Genomic DNA, 24,243 nt, shown 5'->3' with positions numbered 1-24,243 from the left:
CAATAACAGTATTTACGGATCCACCCCCCTGCAAATCCTCACCCATAATGACGCCTAACGATTTGGAAACCACAGTCTCAACACACTCCTGTAGGGTCTCATCGCCCGCTAGCCTAGACCACTTCAACCTTCTACGGTCATTGGTCAAGAGAACGTCCCCTGTCCGGGTAATATCAGGTTCTTTTAGTCTCTTCATACCTGGAAGCTTCAATTTGAATGAAAGGGGGTTGTGGTCACTTTCTGGGCGAGGTACAACTTCCATATCTACCAGCTGCGGCCAGAATTCCAGCTTCAACAGGAAATAATCAATCCTACTTTTCCTCAATCCGTTGTCAAAGGTGTAGTTAGCACCCAAGTCAGATCCTGACCGACCATTTATTGCCCTGAGCCCCCAAGTAAGGCACAGAGCCATCCAAATCAACGCGGCCTCAGTAGCTTTAACAGTTTTATTTACCAGTAGATCTGGGATATTCCAAACTGCATCTCATATAACGGCTCAAAAGTACAGTTGAAATCACCTGCCAGGAGGACAAAATCTTCTCTGGCCTGTCCTGCTAGAAGGTGGTCCAATACATCCAGCACAGCTGGGCGGCGGCCCCCTGGGAGCCCTCGTGCATAAACATTAATAATATTCATGTCCCGGAGGCCCACTTTGCTCAATTTAATTACCAGAAGGTCCGGGTTATCTACAAATATCTCGGATGGATGATATCCAAATGGCTGTTTCACCCAGAACAAGAGACCCCCAGAAGCACGCCCTTTGGCACCCTTTATAGCTGGTTTAAAATTTTTTACAAAACCTAGTCTATGAACTGGATCGGGTGCCCAGGTTTCCTGTAGCAGAATAATATCAAAACTGTCCACAAACTCCAACCAATCTTCTGAATTCAAGCTACCCCTAACCCCTGCAACATTCCAGGATAGTATGTTAAATGTATCCAATGGGGGGGCTACTGGGGGGGTCATGCATACAGACGTAGCAGGAGACAGTACTATACCACCCCTTGGCCGAACTATTTTGCTGGAAGCCACCCCTGGAGGACTCGCTAGAGCTCTAGATGGTAGCACCTCAGATGGACCTGCCTCTTCGGTTTTGATCTCAATATAGCCGAATACAGGTTTCGAGTCAGGTGGAGGGCCCTCCAAGGGTGTATCGACAACAGCATGAGTTGCATGTAAATTAGTGGTGGGAGGCTTGATTACATATCTTGAAACATAACCTGTTAGTTTGAAGGGGACAGCATTTTCTACACAAACTTCTAAACGGGTAGGAGCAGGAAACACAGGCATAGGGGTGGATTTAGGATAGTGAACTGGCGCATTGTCCCTCCGAAGTCAATCGACCTCGTCGAGGCAACCAAACCTGTTTGAGGTGGGGACCCCTTCCCACCAACCATTTTGACCTTGCCAACCTTCCCTTCGTCCACCCCATGTAGTATTGTGGACTGTAGACCAATTCCCTCCTAGGTTTGTGTGTAGTCGTGGGAGATAAAAAAAGGTGAGTGGCTTAACAGTAATACCAGAGTTATCACCCCGTGCATCCCAAGAACATAGATGGTGGGCTGTCTTTGGATCTGCAAAGGAAATAACAATGCAATCACCCGGGATAGACTTGAATGAGGGGCCTACCCAAGGAACTCTGCGAACCATTAGGATGTTACTTCTAAGATTGTTCGGTAGTTGTCTATTTACGTTAAGCCAATGGATAGCCTTGTTCTTTAATGAACAATGATCCTCTTGAGACCATGGCTCCAGAACAGGCACACCTGCCAACACTACAACATAAGACCTGGCATCTGGTGGTAAATCAATGTAGCCTCCACGAAAGTTGTGTCGATTTCCATATCTAACTCCCTTGGAGTAAGTGCGTGGATTCACACTCTTATTTATTTGCTGGACACTAGCCTGGTTGGCCCTTTTTATAGGTGCTTGGTCTAGTAAAGGGCAAGAAATTGGGGCAATAGGGTGGGGATTGGAGGCCATGGGGTTGCAGTCCTTGGTACGGGGTTTTGGTATGGGTTTAGGATTAGGCGGGGGTGGGGCCGAAGCTGGTGCCGCTGAAGCCTGTGTGATGCTCTCAACACTCAGTAAAGTATTTGCCTCCAACTGCTTTAAGCCAAGACTTGCTAGAGCAACAATTGTCTTGTCCATTTCTAGTAAACTATTTTCGATTCGTGAGAGTCGGAGTTCCAGGGGGGATAGAAGCCTTTTCAAAGTGTCCCATACAGTTTTAAGGAAAATTTCATCACCCCCCTGTAGCTTACCAGGGTCACCTAATAGTTCCTCAGTGGCTCCCTCAGCTAAAATTGGGAGTGATTCCCCCGTAATTGTGTCTAGGACTATGCTATCTATACTGATATCGGTGACCACACCAGTAGGGCAAGTATTGGCCGGCGGGGCACTAGTACCTGCTCTATTTGAGGCCAAGAGACGGCGATTATTAAAGTTGTGCCCTCGCAATTTTGGCCTTTTTACGAGCATAAGTTGATCTGGCAAGACGTTTTTTTATATGTGCAGCATCTCTTTTGTCAACACAAGCTGGCAGCTTTAGCGTGTCTAATTGTTTGGGGATACCAAGGTTTAAGCTTGGGGTTTTTAACATCGAGGTCTGGAGGGACTTGGAGGGTATCGGGATGGGAATGGGTTGTGGCTCTGGTGGAGGGGTTGATGGGGGAGGATGAATAGTTGCCTGTACTATCAGGGGCCGTGGGCCAGACAGGCGTTCAGGGGTTTTGGCCGAGGCAATATTGCCTAAGGATGATTTTTTGGTGAATGCTAGGTCCTGGGATAGTCTCCGCGCTGCCTCGAGCTCCAAAGACACTCTGTGTTGCATTTTAGTGATTTCATTGTCAATGGCTAAGTTAGTCTTGACGATAAAATCATCGAGTGTCCCATTTGATTTTAACCCTCCTTTAGCAGTTTTACTGCGAGTACCCCGTGAACACATGGTGATATAAATACGAATCAATAGTAATTAAAACCTGTACATGTGAACACAATAAGTCCAGTGGGGTTGCCCAGTCCAGTCCTTTCCGTCCTCGAACGGCCTCAAACGGCCCGCTCTTTGCCCGGTCTTCGCCCCGAGCTGCGTCCCGCGCTGCGGGAGTTGGGAACTGTGATATAGGCGGTATGTTGGGCGGGGGCGGGCCAGCAGGGAGAGCGGACCGGATGCTGTTTCCCGGTCTCGCAGGGACTCCTGGTTATCGGAGTCCCCGCACGCTCGCAGCCCCGCCGAGCCTCTCACGCTGAACCGCCTTGGAAGACCTCACCGTCAGCTGCCACTTACAACTGCGCGACGCGGCACCCGCGGAGCGGGTGCGGCGAGAGGTGGGTGAAGTCCTGCTGGGTCCGCTACAAACAACACGCCGCCGTATCCAGAGTGCCTCCGTGCAAAATAAGAACAGGTGTCCCAGGGAGGAAAGGTGGAAAGTGCCTTTAATGTCCTGCAATGGGCGGGGGGCGGGCCAGCAGGGAGAGCGGACCGGATGCTGTTTCCCGGTCTCGCAGGGACTCCTGGTTATCGGAGTCCCCGCACGCTCGCAGCCCCGCCGAGCCTCTCACCCTGAACCGCCTTGGAAGACCTCACCGTCAGCTGCCACTTACAACTGCGCGACGCGGCACCCGCGGAGCGGGTGCAGCGAGAGGTGGGTGAAGTCCTGCTGGGTCCGCTACAAACAACACGCCGCCGTATCCAGAGTGCCTCCGTGCAAAATAAGAACAGGTGTCCCAGGGAGGAAAGGTGGAAAGTGCCTTTAATGTCCTGCAATGGGCGGGGGGCGGGCCAGCAGGGAGAGCGGACCGGATGCTGTTTCCCGGTCTCGCAGGGACTCCTGGTTATCGGAGTCCCCGCACGCTCGCAGCCCCGCCGAGCCTCTCACCCTGAACCGCCTTGGAAGACCTCACCGTCAGCTGCCACTTACAACTGCGCGACGCGGCACCCGCGGAGCGGGTGCGGCGAGAGGTGGGTGAAGTCCTGCTGGGTCCGCTACAAACAACACGCCGCCGTATCCAGAGTGCCTCCGTGCAAAATAAGAACAGGTGTCCCAGGGAGGAAAGGTGGAAAGTGCCTTTAATGTCCTGCAATGGGCGGGGGGCGGGCCAGCAGGGAGAGCGGACCGGATGCTGTTTCCCAGTCTTGCAGGGACTCCTGGTTATCGGAGTTCCCGCACGCTCGCAGCCCCGCCGAGCCTCTCACCCTGAACCGCCTTGGAAGACCTCACCGTCAGCTGCCACTTACAACTGCGCGACGCGGCACCCGCGGAGCGGGTGCGGCGAGAGGTGGGTGAAGTCCTGCTGGGTCCGCTACAAACAACACGCCGCCGTATCCAGAGTGCCTCCGTGCAAAATAAGAACAGGTGTCCCAGGGAGGAAAGGTGGACAGTGCCTTTAATGTCCTGCAATGGGCGGGGGGCGGGCCAGCAGGGAGAGCGGACCGGATGCTGTTTCCCGGTCTCGCAGGGACTCCTGGTTATCGGAGTACCCGCACGCTCACAGCCCCGCCGAGCCTCTCACCCTGAACCGCCTTGGAAGACCTCACCGTCAGCTGCCACTTACAACTGCGCGACGCGGCACCCGCGGAGCGGGTGCGGCGAGAGGTGGGTGAAGTCCTGCTGGGTCCGCTACAAACAACACGCCGCCGTATCCAGAGTGCCTCCGTGCAAAATAAGAACAGGTGTCCAATTAAATTTTAATTAATTACCAAATAAAAATTAATTAACAAATAATTAAAAATGTATAACAATAAATACATTTACATATTTAATTAATTATTATTAAATTACTTCCCACCCAATTCCCCTATAAACCCACAACCCGCTACAGAAAATAAATTAGAAAAATTAACATAATTAACAATTAATCAATTAATTTAAATGAATTGCCAATTAAATTTTAATTCATTACCAAATAAAAATTAGTTAACAAATAATTAAAAATGTATAACAATAAATTAATTTACATATTTAATTAATTATTATTAAATTACTTCCCACCCTATTCCCCTATAAACCCACAACCCGCTACAGAATTAAATAACAAAAAAAATTAAAAATACAAATGTCATTAATTATTATTATTTATAACATGAATACACACTTTGCACACATATAATAACATAAAACACACTATAAAAAAATCAATATTATTAAAAATTAGATAATTTTAATAACCTATATTATATACATTGATATTTTAACTGTCTATATTTTTAACTGTCGATATTACTTTACTTACCTTAAAAACGATATTTTTGCTGTCTATATTCTGTCCAGTCGATATTTTGTCCAGTCGATATTTGAAACTCGATAATATGTCCAGTCGATATTTTGGAGTCGATATTTTGACTGTGCACCCTCAAGCACATGTGCTACAGGCTGGGCACACTGAGCATCTGATGTCTTCCAACTCATTCTTAGGGCCAGATTCTCAAAGCTGTCACAGAATGCAGCGCAGCCCCCTAAGAGGCTGTGCTGTATTGCGTGACAGGGAGGGAGCAGGAGAGCACCATATTCACAGAGAAATGGTGCTCCTCCCCTCTCCCTAGCGCCGGCACTGATTTGAGCATCCGTGTGCCAGTAACACACGTTAGCACCTGTGTGCTTTGTGTTATCATACAAAAGTGTGCATTAATGGAAATTAAATCGATTATCAGAAAATGTTGAAATGTGGAGCTCTGAGATTTATGCATTATTAACTCGGGGACAGTAACCGAGGAAAGGAAGTCGATTGTTAGAGAATGTTGTAATGTTAAGCTGTAACACTGAAAAAACAGTACTAAGCTCAACAAGTTTAACCTGGGCTGAGGAAGGATAGGCGTGCACTAGAGAATATTGAAAGGTTGAACTCTGTTCCTCACATTTTGGGGGCTACGGGTAATTGAAACAGGATTCCACATGAAGGGCCATAGGTGAATATTGAACATTTGAGAAGTGTGTGTTTTACTATATAGGTTTGGAACCTGAAAGGCTGTATTAAATTAGAAAAGACAGATTTGGTTGTTGTTGTGCAAGCACTGGCAAGATGTTAGTATACAATAACCTCCAGTGAGTTTCATTGTATTTTGTACAGGGGTGGGGGTCAAGTTGCAGATATTTGCCACTCAAAGACCTAATAGAACTAGGGCCAACCTGCGTGGATGAATTGTGCAGTTAATGAGGCAGAGGCCTACTGCCCGACATTAGGCGCCGAGCATGCTGCAAAATATAGTATAAACCAGGTCCCTCTTTATAGCTAAACACACCCTAGAGTTGTAATTGCAAACATATACAGGAATTAAGTATGCAAAATCCATTAAGTCCTTTCTATTTTTTTTATTTTATTTTTTTATTTCCAATCTGCCAATCACAGAAACACGATTACAATGGGAAACATGCATTTCATCCCCTTAGTTTCCAGGGAAAAGGAAAGTATCATTTTGACATGCGCTTTGGGTGCTCTTGAACTACTTAAGAAGACAGCAATCAAAGTTTGGAAAACAGTTTAAAATCCGAAATGAGCTTGCTCGGGAAAGAAACAAAATGCAGGCCTCGTTTCCATGTTCCAAAATCAGGCAGTTACAAACCCTGCATTTTAACAGATAGCTCTAGAAAGACTGTCACACCCAAACAGAATAATTCCAATTAGGGGAAAATGTGTCATAAACTAGCACCTCGAGTTCTCGTATGTTTAAGGGAAAAGGGCACATCCAATCACAAAGGCTGCTAGAGAATGGGACACTAATCACCCCTCAGCTTTATGATCTAAAAACAGGCCCTGTGAGTTAAAAATGCCTGCTTGGTCACTCTGTAGCCCCTCCCCCGTCTTTTGTGTGCTCTGCACACCTAGGCTGTTGTGCAGCTTTCTACCACCACAGGGGTCCGACACCTCCAATCCCCTTCACAGCGTATTCGCTTTATCTTTCAGAACATCACACTGATCGTCTTTCTAAAAGACGATCTGTTAAAAATAGGCAGGATCTTTCCTCCCCAATGCATTGAACGATCTGCACGCTTTCAGATTAATTCTGAGCGCTTGGTGAAGGTTGGTTGCACGGGCACGCAGGCGCGCACATTGGAGGGAAAATAGGTTGTGTCTCAATTTTCAGTGCTGTTGAGGGCATCCTGGTTCACTACAGGATCCAGCCATCTTCAGTGGACCCATGTCACCCACTGAGGGGCAAATTACCAGGGCCTTGATCAGGAGATCTTACATTTTGTGACCATCTTGGGCTTTGGCCATCCTCGTCTCCCGTCAAAGTGCTGTTCTTGAGGTACAAAATCCACCCCTTTAGTAACTGCATTACCGAACTGAAGTTCTAACTCGCTTGAAATGCCGAGCAATTGCATATTGTCCATGTAGCCTCATTCTACACTAGATTTTCTATTGACCTGTTATCTTGGAATGCTGGGAACATAATACATTCCCAGGAGATTCTGAGTAAGTTATTTAATGCACAGCTCATGATATTATGTGGGGGAGGGGGGTGGGGGGGGGAGGGGGGGTTTGAAGGGCAATGAGACTGGCATTTGTTTAAAATGTATTGATGTTGTAATAAAGGTGAATGAAAATAGCAACACACTGGAAAGAATATATGCATATAAACCACCATGATGACCGCTAGTGGATCTTTTTCAGGGAACGCTATATGCGAGCGATTTTGGAGAATATGAGAAGCTCTGGAATATTAGATGCTAGATACTTTTAAATGCAATTTCATCCATACGTTTTTTTCTTCGCTATCACTTTTTCTTTTCAGTTGGTCTTTTTCTCAGTTGATGATTTGCTTGAACGGAATACTGTATTGATATATTCTGCTACAATAATAAAAACATTCTCGAAAATCTTACTGGTTACATATTTGGCTAAAACCACTTTCAAGTTTTGTCACTTTGGTAGTGAATTAATAATGACATTAATAGAATATAGGTTGAGAATTTTTGATTGTGGACAGCAATAACTTGTACTTTGCAAGCACACTGCCTAAGCAAGACAATGCTGTAAGTCAATTCTGATAGATGTTATTTTGTAGTGTTGAATCATGATTTCCAGAAGATTCTTGAATAGTCTGCCAAACCTCTCAAGACGAAAAGTCTCCACATATCAGTTATACATTACTAACAGAAACAGCACACTGATTTATGAGGCACAATGACAGAACAAACTTACTCTGTGTGATTCCATGAAGGCGTAAGGATTTAAATACAGGCATGTACTTCTGTCCAACTTGTGTTTCCAGGAAAGCACCTCTCTTAGGCAAACTAAAGACAAACAAGGAAGGGGGTACATGATAAGGGCATGCACAGTAAGATCTACATTCTCATAAAGACAAAGAAAATGACAGCAGAAAAATACCAGTAGGTCTATCTACCCTCTCCGTTTTTTAAACTACTTTAGAAGGTAGAAACCCTACTCGTCTTCACATTCTACTCAATTTGTATGCTACTGTGAGTTATAAACTTCGGGAAAATCTGGTCTTACAATGCACACCATTTTCACATATCCTGATTTTCACATTTAATATGCTGTTTTCTTATACTGTCCTTTGCAGCAGAGATGCTGGTTCCAATCAAGGTATCTCAGTCAAAGCCAATTTTCAACTCTTTAATGCACTTGTACAGATCTGAGATTTTTGAACAGCGATGCAAGTCACCATTAAGAAGTTTTACATTTGTCATATGACAATAATACTCCAGAACACATATCCCTGTGGGAAAGCTTTGCTTAGTGTATTTGGCATAAGGTGGAAATATCAGCGCTGCGCTGCTTCTGAACTTAGGGACATCAGTAGGAGGAGCTAGTATAAGGGTGTGCTCTACTGGTCAAGTCAAGTCAAGTGAGGGACATTTGTATCACGCACAAATCACATCCGAGGAGTCTCATGGCGCTTGCAGGACGGCTCTGACAAGAGGGTAAAGATGGTTTAGTTTACAAAAAGCCAAGTCTTCAGCTTCTTGCGAAAGCTGCTGTGGTCAGGGATAATGCGAAGATGAAGAGGTGTTTTATTCCATGAGGCGGGAGCAAGAAAGGAAAAAGCTCGAAGGCCATTTCTGGAGGTGTGTATTCTAAGGGGCGTCAGCAAAGACTCATTACTTGATCTGAGTTCTCTTCGAGGCTGGTACCCAGGGCCGGACTGGGAACTGAAAGCAGCCCTGGCAAATTTTGCCAGACCAGCCCCCATCCGGCTCGCAGCGAGCCAGCCCCTGTCCGGCGCGTAGCGAGCGAGCGAGGCCGATGGCTAATAGGGGGGTTTGGGGGGTCTCCCCCCTAGAAATTTTTGGAAAATGACAGACCAAAATGGTGAATTTTACAGCACATTTTTCATTACATATTCAAATTGTATCAACTTTCAAAGCACAGTAAACAGTAGATGATGACCTTAAAGAACATCAGGTTACCCACCCACTGGGGAGGGAGACAGAAGAAGAGAAAGAGAGAAGTAGAGGGAGAAAAAGACGAAGAGAATGAGAGAGAGGAACGAGTGGAATGGCAGAAAGATGGGGAGAGGGATGGAAAGAGATAGAGAGAGGGAGGGGGAGATAGAGGAGAGATAGAGAGAGGGAGGGGGAGGGGGAGATAGAGGGAGAGAAGAGAAAGGAGAGAGAGGTAAGAGAGGTAAGAGAGAGAGGGAGGTGGAGAGAGAGGGAGAGGGAGAGGGGAGAGAGAAATACAGGGATAGAAAAGAGAGAGAGGGAGGGATAGAGAGAGGGAGAGAGAGAAAAGGATATAGAGAAAGGGATAAAGAGTAAGAGAGATATGGGGATGGAGAGGGAGAGAGGGGGGATAAAGGGAGGGAGAGAAAAGGGGAGAGAGTGAGAGGGGGATAGGTATAGAGAGAGTGAGAGGGATAAATAGAGAGCACGTGAGGGAGCGAGAGGGAGGAAGGGAGGGAGCAAGAGGGAGAGTGAGAAAGGGAGAGAGGGGCGAGAGAAAGAAAGTGGGAGGGAGAGATAGATAGAGAGAGGAGAGATAGAGAGAGGGGGAGAGATAGGGGGAGAGAAAGGGGGAGAGAAATACAAGGATAGAAAGCCGCAAGAGAAAGAAAGAGCGATAGAGAGAGAGAGAGAGAGATAGAGAGAAAGAGAGAGAGATAAAGAGCTAGAGAGAGATAAAGAGATAAGAGAACGAGAGAGAGATCACACTGTTCCCTTTTCTGTCCGCATTTGTCTTTTCTTCTTCCTTTCATCTCTACACCCCAACTGGCTCCGCTTCAGCCACCTATGAGGCAACATGCATGCCAGACAGAGCACGACTGTGCTACCTATATGTTCCAATATTGACAGCAGGCAACACTTAAACCAAAAGGTCCATAGTCATAGAGACGTTTTAAGGTTATGGACATGAGATAAATGGACATCCACTGAGTCTGAAATGGAACACATTACACAGTCTGTGCTTATTCCAACACCAGCCAAGGATCCAGCCTTCCTGGACCAAACTTGGACACTTCTGCATTTCAATACTTGTTGTAAACTGCAGCTGATCGAAAGGAAGCGACAACTTTTTTTTACATCACGTTTGTCAGCCTCACTTTCCTTAGGGCCTCAAAGTGCAAACAAATGTGTGATCATACGATTAACTCCAAGGTTTAAACACAACTGGGTTTTTAGTCAAAAATAAGTAGATTTCACTGTTAGGAGTTATCACTAAGGCACATGATATGGCAATTTCAATGGACACCATGGGGTCAGGTTTGCAGGCTGCGCCACCGTGTACAATTGTACTACAAAGATGGCCTTTCTGGCTCTGCAAGTGATTTGCAACAATAAAGTGTGTCTGCATCTCACTGAATAGTTTCTCAAACTAAGAGCAAAAATAGCTCGGTGCAGCCTACAGATTCCATGCCCAATCCCTCAAAGTTACAGCAATTGCTGATCACTAATATTAATCCAACTCATGCATAGGCCGTGATTAAAGTAGGAGAACGAACAAATCAGCCAGCCAGCCTGCTGCATTAGCTTAGTTCAGTTCTCCTACTTTAATCGTGGCCTGCCGACCTGGCCGCCCGCACCATGTGCACCAAAGCAAAAATTGTAATCATGATAATGATTGATTCATCATCATAATTACAAATGTTTGATTTATTGCCTGCACCCGCGACGGTCCTGTCATCAGCGTGTACACACATAGCTGTGTACATGCCGAGCCGAGCCCCTCAGCCTGAGTTGTGCGCTCAGCTCAGCCTGTCACAGGAGTCCTGTGAGAGGCTGAGCTGAGCGCACATCTCAGGCTGAGGGGCACGGGCCCCCTCCATATATGCACAGCTATGTGTGTACATGATGGTGAGTATTTTCGCCCTTTGCCGCCCCCTCGAGGCAAACACATTGAGGAGCGGGGTGTGGCCGCCCCGAGACTGCCGGCAGATGATAGATGCCGCTGCCCCCAAAACGCGTGCCGGCCGGGGTGTTGTACCACCCCCCTAGCTACCCCACTGCTTCTTTTCAGGCATGCTCCTTCCCACGAGGAATGTATATTCATTGTGTACATTTCCCACTCTCTTTTGTCACCTCCCAGTCCCCACCCCCCTGGCTCTTTCTATCCCTTCCTCGCCCCTCCTGCGCAGTCTACAGTCACACTGATGTGTTAGCCATATTGCAGTTTAGTTGTTAACAAATCAATATCTTTAGTAAGGAACAGTATGGATTGCAATACATACACTACAAGTTTTTCTAACACTCCAGAAGCAGGCAGTCAGTCCTTGCGCTGAGCTATGAAATCAAATAAATGCAGGAGGAGGAGTAGGGCATGCTGATGCCAGTCGCCTGCTAGCGCCTTGTTCAGTCTTGCTTCAATGAGCTACCTATTCCTGAGCTGAGCGCACAACGCAGTGACTTTGGCCCGCACCTGGTGCTGCTTGGGGCTATGTGACAGTCTAGAGCCTTTTTTTGACCTCCCGTGGCCCAACAGTGGCCCTGGATTGAGCAAAGGGGCCAGCTCCCCAATGACCTCTTTGAGCTGTTTGCCACCTGCGCTTCTGCCATGAAACTGCCAACAGTGTGGCAGACAGTAGTCACTGCTGGTGAGAGGAGGTAGTTGTTCACCTCCTTGTTGGAGATCCAGAGGATCTGGTGCACGGTGGTGGCATTTTTGCAGCTGAAGGAGCTCTGGGACTAAGAGTGTCTGGTGCACAGTGGTGACACTTTTTTAGCTAGAGGTCGGAGCTCTGAGACTAATATTGTATACCCCCTCTCATTTGGCTCACATCATTTTAAAAAGCAACATTTGCCCCCACAACTGTATTTGCTGTGAGCAAGGTTTTACAGGCTGTCTGGTACAAGACAAGCAAAATTTGACAAGCAGTAGTTTAGAGATTACGCTCATCCTATTAAACATCTTTTAATTCTCTCAAAAAGTTATAACTTTCTTTTCAATCTTTTCAAATCTTTTATAAAATTCATGAAGTAATTGTTCTAGTATTCTCTGTTATTTGCACATAACCTATGGTTGGGATTTGCACAGATTCTATATTGAGGGGGAGCTGCACTGGTTTAGATCCTATTTTATGGTTGCTCTGATGTTTAAAAATTGCTCTGGGACATTAGATATTTACGTACCATTTTGTAACACAACCCAGGCTTGTGATTTGCACAGATCATATATTGGGATGGATCAGCAACGGTACAGATCTTATTTCATAGTTGAACCGATGTTAAAAAATCGATTGGATTACTTGCTGTTTTATGTACTATTTCAAAACTTTACATTTTGTTATTTTTATTATGTGTGCACCTGCCCTTCCTCCATTATTCGTGTTGACCTCCCACCCGCCCTCTGTCCACTGCCATTGTTGCCCTAACCTGCTCGCCCGCCAATGTCCATGTTCATCCCACCTGCTCTCCCTTCATTGTCCATGCTGCGCCAGTCCACCCTCCCTCACTTGTCTCAGTCTGTGTTGCTTGCCCTCCACCCACCAGCCCCTTGTTCTCCGTATTGACCCCCAACACACCCTCCACTTTGATGGTTGTGTTGCCTATCCATTTTCTGTGTTGCCACTGCACTCTGTTGTCCATGTCTCAACCCCTCACCTGCCCTCTCTCTGTTGCACGTTAGCCATAATAACCCACTCTACCTCCATTGTCCATGTTGTGCCTGCTCCTCCGTTGTCTGTTTTGCTCCTCCACCCACCATTAAAAAAAAAAAAAAGCACTATAACGCTGGCGCTGCTGCCCGTATCCTATCACTCTTTTCTCACACCCTGCATTGTCTATGCTGCCCTCCATGCTCATCCTTCCTCCCTCATGTTGTCTCGCTTCCTGCCCTATCTCTCACAAAAATAAAAGCACAATGTCGTATTGCTTTATTTTTTTTTTTACTTTCAGTCATGTTGCCCTGCAGCCACACTGCTGTGTGACATGGCTAAACAACGTTGAGAAAGCCAATACCTCTCACAGGCGAGATTGTCTCTATATTTTTCCATCTTAGATAAGTTTAGTGAAGATGTAGATAGTATCACTTAAATTGCCAGGTGACAGGTCAGGGGTCAGGTATCATCAAGGGAGGTCGAGGCAGTGGCCTTGTCAAAATTATGATCATTTTGATATCATTAACAGGTTGATGTAGTGACCGTCGAGGTAGCAACACAGCACAGAACCATTGTAGGATGTTGTTTTATAGGTAGTATCTCAACAGTTCTACACATTAGGCCGTCTTCAGCTGCTGTAAGTCAGATTGGTAGCATGAGCCCCGACAAGAAGCCTCGGAGTCCGCATCGTGCAGGTTAAAAGGATCATTCATCATGAAGGAGGCTGGAACGGTGAGTGCAGGGGATGGGGCAGGTGTGAATAGTGAATACTGATGGCGGTGGTTTGGCAGGGCACAGATGTATTGAGGGGTTGTATTGTGCGAGTGGATATCAATCTGCGGGTTACTGTTTTGTTTGTCCACGTTTGTCATTATGAAGTGCTCAGAGGCAAGCACATCCTAAAAACGTCTTTTCCCTAGTTAAGTCCTTAGGATTTAGGAGAGCCCTTTCAGAACCGAATTGGGGCAATCATGTGACTTGCGGGCACCCGGTTACTGTTTCCGGATCTGAGAACCACCATACTTCATTAGGCTGGGTTACCGTCTGCTTTGTACACGAGCAACCTGTCCACTTTCTGGGTTTCAGACGTGGAAGTATTCACATAGCGCACAGTACTAGATTCGGCCCGTTTCTAAGCGTTTCTGGTTGTGGTATATAGCTATATACAATTAATGAAACAAGGCATAGAGGGTAAAGTAATCTGACCAATAGCACAAAATGCTTGTGAAAATGTGAAGTGTGGAAGCAGCTGACAGAGCTCAAGCGTCCCTGTCCTGCGGTCCACAATTTAGGCGCTAGACCGTACCTTCCTGTCTCGCTGTAGGGAACTCGAGCGTGTCCAGAGATGAGTGAATGTTGAAAATGGGAGTACTCTGTTACTAGTGTGTACACTCCTACTTCAATCTTGGGTTATATCCCACTGTGAAAAAGATAATTATTTATGAAACAAATGAAAAAATATCTATTTATATTATTGCAGAAATAAAAGCATGTGCTTTTTCCTACGTGGACAGGCTGTTTGAATAACACTAAACGCAGCCTTAACATTCGCACTCCTTAAACATCCTTAATATTGTTTGGATTATTAATTGAATTCTGTTACGTCACTGTTTAAATCACGGTTCCACTCTGTAAGTAACACTAGTGCATTCCTGTACTGCGGGCATAGACCTCGGCCAATTGTCACATGCTAATTTCACAAGAATCACTGCACTGTTACAGCACACTCACTCGATAACCTGACTGGATTCCCTCTAAGCTAGGCGCTAGATTTTGTTAACCGGCCAAGTCTGCAGAGTGTTTCACATCTGTGGCGCCCAGTTCCAGGCAGTGCTCCGCAGTAGATGTTCCTCCCGTACTTTGGGAAACACCTCTGCAGCCAAGGACTTGCGCCAGAGCTGAAGTACAGTAAGACTACCAAGGCGGACCCGGAGATGACAATGAAGGCATAAGCATTGCCTGATGCAGAGAATGTAACTAGCTTATTGAAGAAGCAAGCAGCAAGGGCAAGGCTGAACAAGGCTCTAGCTGACGAGAGGCCTCATGTAACATACAGAGTTGTGCTGTGCATATACGGCCAGTGGTAACTTACCACTGAGTGGCCGTATATGCACAGCACAGCTCTGTATGTTACACACTGGTAACGCGGTCGGATTGGAATCATTATCTTTATCTCCCTCCTTCCAGACCACCACCACAGCGCGACGCCCCGCCCCCCAAATGTTTGTGAATACCTTAAGACAGTCATTCATGAGTCATGAACAGGTCATGATTAATTGATTTGGTAGCGTAACCGGGGCCAGGGCAGAAACACTTACTCACTGCTGTTGGTCGTGGCAGACACAGGGGGGCTACTTCGGCGGGCTAGCCAGTACCAATAATTAAATTATGGCCGGCTGCTCCGGTGACAGTCTCTACTCCTCTCGCTCTCGTCACTCCTGATGCTGGGTCTGCAACGTGTAGGGCAGACTGCGCAGTTAATTGTCCAATGCGCATACGGGAACATCAGCCGCACCCTAGAGGCGCGCAGACGCGCCGGAGGAGGAGGCAGGGCATAATTCTGCGCGCTGCGCACAGGCACCTCCTCCTCCTCCACTCCTCCTGAAAAGTTTGTTTAGGTTGTCACCTCACCGGTCAATTAGGCTTGGCTGCTGGCGCTACGAGTCAAACAAAACCTCGTGACTTCTCTCTGAAGTGAGAGTGACTGACGCTGTGACGGTCGGCCCAAAAATCGGCCCCCAGACACAAAACCGGCCCCCTGATCCAAAACCGGCCCCCACCCCCTCCAGCCGACCGGGGGATTGCCCGGTGCCCGAAAGCACCAGTCCGGCCCTGCTGGTACCATCTTAGCTTTTGAGACCAGTATTTCGGACCGTTTCCATGCATGTGCTTATGAACCAGGCATAGAGTTTAAAAATGTTATGTTTTTCTGGAGTAAAGGCACCAATGAGGACCACATTTTTCTGCATGTGGGTGAATTATTCAAGATGGCCCAAAAAAAGGACTTAGTATATTGGTGTATAAGGTAGACACCTGGTGATTCTTACGGAATGAGGGTGAACAACAACACCGGACGTCGCCTTCCTCACGGAAACCTGGATGAACGCCTCCTCAGCCCCCGACATCGCCATAGCCATCCCAAATGGCTACAAGATCACCCGGAAGGACCACATCAACTAGACCGGAGGAGGCATCGCCATCGTCCACAAAAACACCATCCGAATCACGACCAACTCCGACGACACCCTCACCGCCACCGAGCACCTTCACTTCCAGATACACACTGACCCCAAGACCACCCTCAGAGGCACTCATCTACAGACCACCGGGACCACGCACACAATTCAGCGAAGCCATCGCAGACTTTGTCAGCCTGCATGCCCTAACCTCCTCAGACTACATCCTCCTAGGGGACCTCAATTCCCACCTGGAGAACAACAATGACAGCAACACCACCACACTGCTGGACAACCTCGCCAACCTCGGACTCAAGCAACTGGTGGACACCCCCACCCACTACGCCGGCCACACGCTAGACCCCATCTTCTCCTCCAGCAAGCACATCTCCTTCAGCCACTCCACCGGACTTCACTGGACAGATCACAGCTGCGTCCACTTCAACTTCAGGAGAACCACGACTCACCACCACCCGCAACAGGTTCCCCGCAGAAGCTGGACCAAGATCACCACCGACCAACTCACCGCCTCCCTCAGCCAGCACCCTCCCACCAACACGATGGACCCCAACGAAGCAGCCCGCAACGTCACTCAGTGGCTCACCAACTGCGTCGATAAACTCGCACCATTGAAGAATCCTCCCAGCAGACCTGGCAGCAAGAAAACCTCGTTGTTCACCAACGACCTCAAAAACTCCAAGAAGACCTGCCGCACCCTCGACCAGACAAGAGAAAACATGACAGCCCTCAAGAACGCCATCCGAAAACACCACCAGCTGATCCGCACCACCAAAAGGACAACATTCAAAGAACAACTGGACAACAACAACCACAACAGCAAGGAACTCTTCTGCATCGTTAAAGAGCTCTCCAACCCCAGCGCCTGCAACAACGACATCACACATCGCAAGACCTCTGCGACTCACTCGCCTCGTTCTTTCACCGTAAGATCGCCGACATACACATCAGCTTCGGCGCACAGACCACGCACCCAACCACCGAACCAGCGCCCCCCACCACCACCCTCTGCACATGGACCCCGGTCAGCACCAAAGACACCACCCGCACGATGAACACCATCCACTCCGGCTCCCCTACCAACCCCTGTCCACACCACATCTTCAACAAAGCCGACTCCATCATCGCACCCCAATTCCGGGACATCATTAACAGCTCCTTCGCATCCGCCACCTTCCCAGAGAGCTGGAAACATGCCGAGTTCAGCGCCCTCCTGAAGAAACCCACCGCTGACCCCACGGACCTCAAGAACTTCCGCCCCATCTCGCTCCTCCCTTTTCCTGCCAAAGTCATCGAGAAGACCGTCAACAAACAACTCTGCGCCTTCCTCGAGACAAACGGATCCCTCGACCCCTCACAGTTCGGTTTCCGAGCAAACCACAGCACCGAGACCGCCCTCATCGCAGCCACTGACAACATCAGGTCCCTGCTCGACAACGGGGAAACAGCTGCCCTCATCCTCCTGGACCTCTCAGCAGCCTTCGATACCGTATGCCACCGGACCCTAATACAGCGCCTCAGCAACACCGGAATCCAAGGAACGGCCCTGGAATGGATCATCTCGTTCCTCACCGGAAGAACCCAGAGAGTCCGCCTCCCCCCGTTCCGATCCGCGGCCACCAAAGTCATCTGCGGCGTCCCGCAAGGTTCTTCGCTCAGCCCCACCCTCTTCAACGTCTACATGAGCCCCCTCGCAGCCATCGCACACCAACACAACCTAAACATCATCTCCTACTCTGACGACACCCAGCTGATCCTCTCCCTCACTAACGACCCCACCACCGCCAGAGGCAGCCTCCAGTAAGGAATGAAAGACGTCGCGGAATGATGAAGCTCAGCCGTCTGAAACTGAACTCAGACAAGACGGAAGTCCTCATCCTGGGACCATCCCCCTCGGCCTGGGACGACTCCTGGTGGCCCCCTGCCCTGGGCACCGCCCCCAAGCCAACGGACCATGCACGCAACCTGGGCTTCATCCTGGACTCCTCCCTCACGATGACCAAACAAGTCAACGCCGTCTCGTCATCTTGTTTCAACACCCTGCGCATGCTCCGAAAGATCTTCCGGTGGATCCCCACCGAAATCAGGAAGACGGTCACCCAGGCCCTCGTCACCAGCCGACTGGACTACGGGAACACCCTCTACGCTGGCACCACAGCCAAACTCCAGAAAAGACTCCAACGGATACAGAACGCTTCTGCACGACTCATCCTGGACATCCCCATCACAGCCACATCTCTGCCCATCTGAGAGACCTGCACTGGCTTCCCGTCAGCAAGAGGATCACATTCAGACTCCTCACCCACGCACACAAGGCTCTCCACGACATGGGCCCCAAATACCTCAACAACCGCCTGACATTCTACACACCCACCCGCCAGCTCCGTTCCGCCAGCGTCGCCCTCGCCACCGTCCCACGTATTCGCAGAACAACCGCCGGAGGAAGATCCTTCTCCTACCTGGCGGCCAAGACATGGAACTCCCTCCCCACCCACCTACGGTGGACCCAGGACCATCTCTCCTTCAGGAAACAACTCAAGAACTGACTGTTCGAGCAGTAGCAACTCCCCCTCCCCCCAGCGCCTTGAGACCCTAGCGGGTGAGTAGAGCGCCATACAAATTCGCTGATTGATTGATTGATTGATTGAATAACTGACATGTTGCCATGAACTTTGAGTAATATGGTGCTACACGGTCTCTGTGAGTAATCAGAAAATGTTGGTAGCAATGGTGTGGGCTGTAAGACCCTGCTCTTGTCTTTGTAAACAGATGGAATTTCAAAGTCCTGAAGATGCACTACAACGTGGTGTAGAGCTCTCGGGTTCCGCCACATCGTGCATAAGTGGTTCATACATCCTGCTGCTATCTTCACATTCTAATATTTTAGTGTGTTAGTTCTCATTACCTATGCAAAACTATAAAGTAGCGTCACTGAAAGTGTAAACCAGGATTGGAGGGTCTGCTCTTGCACGAGACATTTAATCCAGTCTGTTTCCCTAACTATTATGAGTGAATAGGGGACCATAAAGTGGTAGATTAGTGTTCTTACGACTGTTTTGTACCTTGGCAGTTTCAGCCTAAGCTACTTACGTACGCTTTACTTAAATACATACAACCTCAATCTTTTAATCGGCTTTGTTTGTGAATGCATGTCCAGCAAACCTTCCCATTGAGCACTATTAGCCCTGAATAAAATGGTGTGGCAGAGTTTAGCTTCAAGTATCAAACACGTAAAAAACATCAAGACAGTGGCTGCTTAAGGATATTATTTCTTCCTGGGGCTTGGCACAAGGCTAATTAAACAATGTTGTTTGACTCTTTAGCCATCATACATTTAATTTGGGCAAGTAAGTTTCATAAATTTAGGAAAGCCTGACAAAAGCTGTTCATCGTAACACTTAAAATATTTTTCAACTCCATCATAACCGGATCAACGTCAAATATGCAAATTATTGTGTTAAACAGTATCTATCCCCTTTTATTCAATCAGGGCTCGACTGAGGCAACCAATTTGCAACATTCAAACATGGGCAGAATACAGTTATCAAAGTGTTTCTTATTTTTCACCTCTGCCCAGCATCACACTGGAACTGTGGACAGGCCAAACCTAATCCGCAAAAAAAAATGTAAAGAGACTTATTTATAACTATGTGAAGAAGGAAAACAGGTACTAGGGAGGAGCCAGTGAGGTCACTAGTCAAACGAAATATTGCACACAAAAAAGAGAAAACGCTTTCAGCTTTTGTGTTGGTTAGATGATATTGAGGTCCACCCCTCAAATGAAAGAAAAAGAAAACCCCTCCATATTCATTTGATGTGACTCTTAGAATAGACTCTTCCTTAAAAAAACAGTTGCTGGCTTTACATTTTTTGCTGAATATTACATCTGTTTTTCAAAGACTCAGTGGCAAAAAAATATTTTCACAGTAGGTCTCCAGAATGGAAAGTAAACGCTGCAGACCAACACCTGTCTGGCCTAGCATGACTGTTGTCTGTATACTGGGGAACTGGCACTGCATGGCCCCATAACCTTGGTGGGCACGATCTTACTTACAGGCATAAGGGAAATCCCCATGTATGCTACATACAAAATGAAAAGCCAACATGCACTCCTGCTTCCAGCCTCTATTGGTATAGAGGCTTTACGATATACAACTGATCTTCCCTAGTGTAACACAAACCCAGGTGCCATGTTACAGTTACTGAATTGCTCAGAGTAGTAAGGGGAGGAAGGTCTCCCAAAGATGTAGCTTACTCCATGGTAGAGTTCTGTTTATGACCTGGAATTCATTTTGAAAGTCCTCCAAACAGGCATGTAGCGGAGTGCTGCCAGGACTAATATGAGTTTCAATCAGCATTGACACTGGCATTATATTATCAATAACCCACCCTTCTCCGCAGAAGCAAGTATGAAACCAAGGTAATAACTGATGTTCATTAGCCAAATCCCAAAACCTGTAACAACTCAGTGGCATAAAACTTTGCATCAAAAGCAATTTATACTATAATTCTGTAGGGCCTGAGATCTGAACTGCAGCCCTTCTTAGTCATTATTATTATTATTATAGGATGACAGCAAATGGAGAGGTGCACCGGCACAAGTCCAATAAAGAGTCCAGTTTATATAATCGAACACCACGTGTTTATTATTTCTTCTTAGGTCAAAATATATAACAAGATCCAGCCAACGCGTTTCGTTCCAACAAAGTTCATCAGGGCTTAATAGTGTAGAATATTAATGTATCATAATATGTATGAATTGAATATAGATAGTTCTGTCCAATGTCAAAGGTCTATCAAGAAACCAGTATAGGCTGTGTCATCAAGCTCCACAGTCACGTGGTCATAATGCATAGTAATGAACAGTCGCCACAGGAACATAAAAACAAGCATTGGCATAGCCAATAGGACTCGCATTTGGGACCTTATAAGTGTTTAGCCATGCAACAGTTGGTGTTGTTGCACCAAGGATATTTTGCTTCATAACTAAATACTTATAAGGTCCCAAAAGCGAGACCTATTGGCTATGCCAATGCTTGATTAAAGGGGGCCTCGAAAACGGTCTCTATCGGGCTCCGTTTTGTGCCCTGGCACAGGCGGTCAGGTTTTTTTTTTCCGTGACTGAAGTTTACAGAAGGCACATCTATGTGCGCTGCTCACACTGCTCATTTCTCAATAGTGTAGAAGTTATGGCATGACGTCATGCCAGGTGAGCGTTGTAGGAGAAGGGAAATCCTCTAAAGAAAGTAATTTACTCAGGAGCATTGTCGTGGTGTCACCAGGGCTTTACATGGAAGCTTTTCAATATTATATACAAGCCATAGTTGCTGCCTATTTATCTTATGCAACTAACAACCATTGACAAAGCCAATAAATAGTCCTGACTTGTAGGTATGATTTTACTTGTTGTATCCTATATCTGGATGCAATGACAGAAACAGCAAAACACAAGTTGGGCAGCACCCTAGTTAAGCACAGATTTTTTGCTTAGGCGTTTTAAACCACACCCTTAATTGCATTGACCCGCCCCTTCGAGAGACCACCCACCCCACAAAAAAAACTTCACAGATCATGTATGTACATCAAAACCCTACATAGTTGACCAACATAAATGTGAAAACAATCCATGAAATCTTTCATCAAAACTAGAAACCCACATTACGTTTCACAACAAAATCAACATGTGATAAAAACACAACACATTACTATTTCACCTATTCGTAAACATGTAACAGAATTTGTATCCTGGTTCTGGATTGACCTACCCACTAGGAGCAAAACCAATTGTAACATTTACATGGCTACTGAACCAATTACGGACAAGGTTTTTTAGAGTGAGGGAAACACCGCGCGCACTGCTCACGGATAATACGCAGGAGGTGTAGTATTGGGCAGTAGGTGCATGCAGGTGAGGGGAAAAATCCCTTGAACCCCTCCAAAGTGTGTGAAGAGACACACCATATACACTGTAGAGAGAAACCAGTTGCACACTACAATTGAGAAAGTACAGACACAAAAGATGTCTCAATGGACATGTAAAAGTTCAAATTTCCATCGTTGAAGAAAAAGGGGACCACCAGTGTTTCAGCTCCTCTTTTATTGCTCATAAATAGCCAGCCGACACGTGTTTCGTCGCAAAGAAAATACAATGTTTCCGCGACTCCTCAGGGCTGTAGTTAAAGGATGCTGAACCACAGGCCGCAGTGCCGGTGATACTTCCGACCCGGCCCCGCTCTAGACCGGGTTAGATGCTTTCAAGTCTTCGTCGTACGTGGTCCAGTTATAGTACTGTCCCGCGTGTTTGGGGAGATGCTTTAGTTGGGAGAAATAATTCAGTGAGAGAACTTCTGTATAAATTGTTCAGAATGGTGTCTGCGTCCACGTGGTGAATCACGGGGGGTGTAGAGACTCCTAAGTAGTGAAATCCCCGTAGTGCGGGAAAAAGGAGAGCCAGCAGGATGAGTGCTCCTGTTGGAAGTTCCGGATGCGGATGGGCTTGTACCAGAAGCGAATAAACAAAAATCTTCTTAGTATGTATATATCGCAGGCCTTTTTATCTTGAGTATTGCGCTTTATTATACTGGGCGTCGTGAATCACTTCCGCTCCACATCAGAACTAACGATTTGCTGAATAAGAGCTCATCCACACAAGAAGTAGTCAGAACCCACATGGGTACCATTTTCAGTGTGTGTTTTTTTCGCCCATCGCAGCACTTCACACAGACTAGAGAAATGCCTTACGACTCAAGTGTGACAGGAAGACAGAATGCAGCAATAAGAGGCTGGCTGGTCATTACTCAAGATAACAAGGTCTGCGATGTATATACACTAAGACGATTTTGAGTTCCAAGATACAGGTCCAGAGCTTGATCGAAGAGTATGCACATTTTCTGAGTCCTGAGGAGAACCACCAAATTACAAAGGGTTCGAAACGCGCAGACAGTGGTACAGTCCGGAGAGCGTGATGTAAAGATAGTACTGATGTTGAGAAACAGGTGGTCCCATGGTATGAATTTTCGCAAACAAATAAATGAGCATCGAAATTTAATACGTTTATGTCAAAAGAGCTTTGGAATAAGAACATTTTCAAGTATTTATTTGATCACATAACAGAAAAACGTATTAAAAGTGGGAAACATAGGACAAAAACCAACACAAGGAAGATACTTTACACCTCAGACATTTTTTGATTGACTTGTAACAAAGCTATGCAGAGTCTGCCACATTTGTTTTTAGAACCAATGCTATAGGACTTGTAAAACAATGAAATTTGCAATAGTCATGGTACTGTATGTCAACAACGTTTTGATCCCACTTCATAATATGGAGCTCATCATCAGAACTTAAATTATGCCTGAGACTTAAAAATGTCTCGCATCAATCCCAGATGAGATGATGAGTAGAGACAGTAGGGGTGAGTGAGAGTAGTTCCGAGTTGGTGCTGCCTTGAAGAGGTGCTACTCTTCTGGATGAAATTACAAGACGACCTATGGTCAAGAAAGTATCTAGAATAATTGCTAATAGTAAAAATCGAGTCGCATATTGAAAATACTTCTATGGTGGGGAGTCGGTGATAAGTGATAGTTCACTGTACGAAGGTCTGAACCAGTCCATCTCTTGGAATCAATTGACAGTGTTGGGAGCCCGTGCATGGTGGTAATTTAAATGGGGGCTGTGAATGCGCGTAATGTGTTCTACGTGATGGAGCAACAAGTGCAGATCATGGGTGAAATAGAACAACGGCGCCGATTGTCTGGGTGGGTTGATAAGTTGACAGTTTGTTGACAGATATCTGGGTTTGAAGTGCAGGCACTGTTTGGAGTTGTTAATGGACATGGGACATTTACCTTACGCCTTATCTGTGATTCTATGGGAGGCCTTAATCTATGCTCTAAGGCTATCAGGCATTCGACAAGCTCATGATGTACTAGCCTCAGTCCAATGTAATCAAATATTGGGTGACCATGACTGAACCTAGTGACATTTAATATGTCCTCTCTAATGACTGATCAGCAGCCCCTAAGCTTTCTGAGCAAGTGGATGACTTTGTTGGTT

The 24,243-nt window shown here is 46.8% G+C and overlaps 1 protein-coding gene across 2 annotated transcripts in view; it reads right to left on the bottom strand.

Annotated features, from left to right (window-relative positions):
- BTBD16 (BTB domain containing 16) overlaps window positions 1–24,243 on the bottom strand; it is a 957,777-nt gene that overhangs the window by 241,564 nt on the left and 691,970 nt on the right. For both annotated transcript variants that reach the window (XM_078641204.1, XM_078641205.1), the window contains exon 13: window positions 8,143–8,234. In XM_078641204.1, coding sequence (XP_078497330.1) covers window positions 8,143–8,234 — 92 coding nt within the window. The remainder of the gene's footprint in view (window positions 1–8,142; window positions 8,235–24,243) is intronic.

Source organism: Lissotriton helveticus, chromosome 5_1 (assembly GCF_964261635.1).
Source record: "Lissotriton helveticus chromosome 5_1, aLisHel1.1, whole genome shotgun sequence".
Taxonomy (NCBI): domain Eukaryota; kingdom Metazoa; phylum Chordata; class Amphibia; order Caudata; family Salamandridae; genus Lissotriton; species Lissotriton helveticus.
The sequence above is the reverse complement of the archived record's forward strand: the minus strand, read 5'-3'. Positions and strand labels throughout refer to the sequence as shown.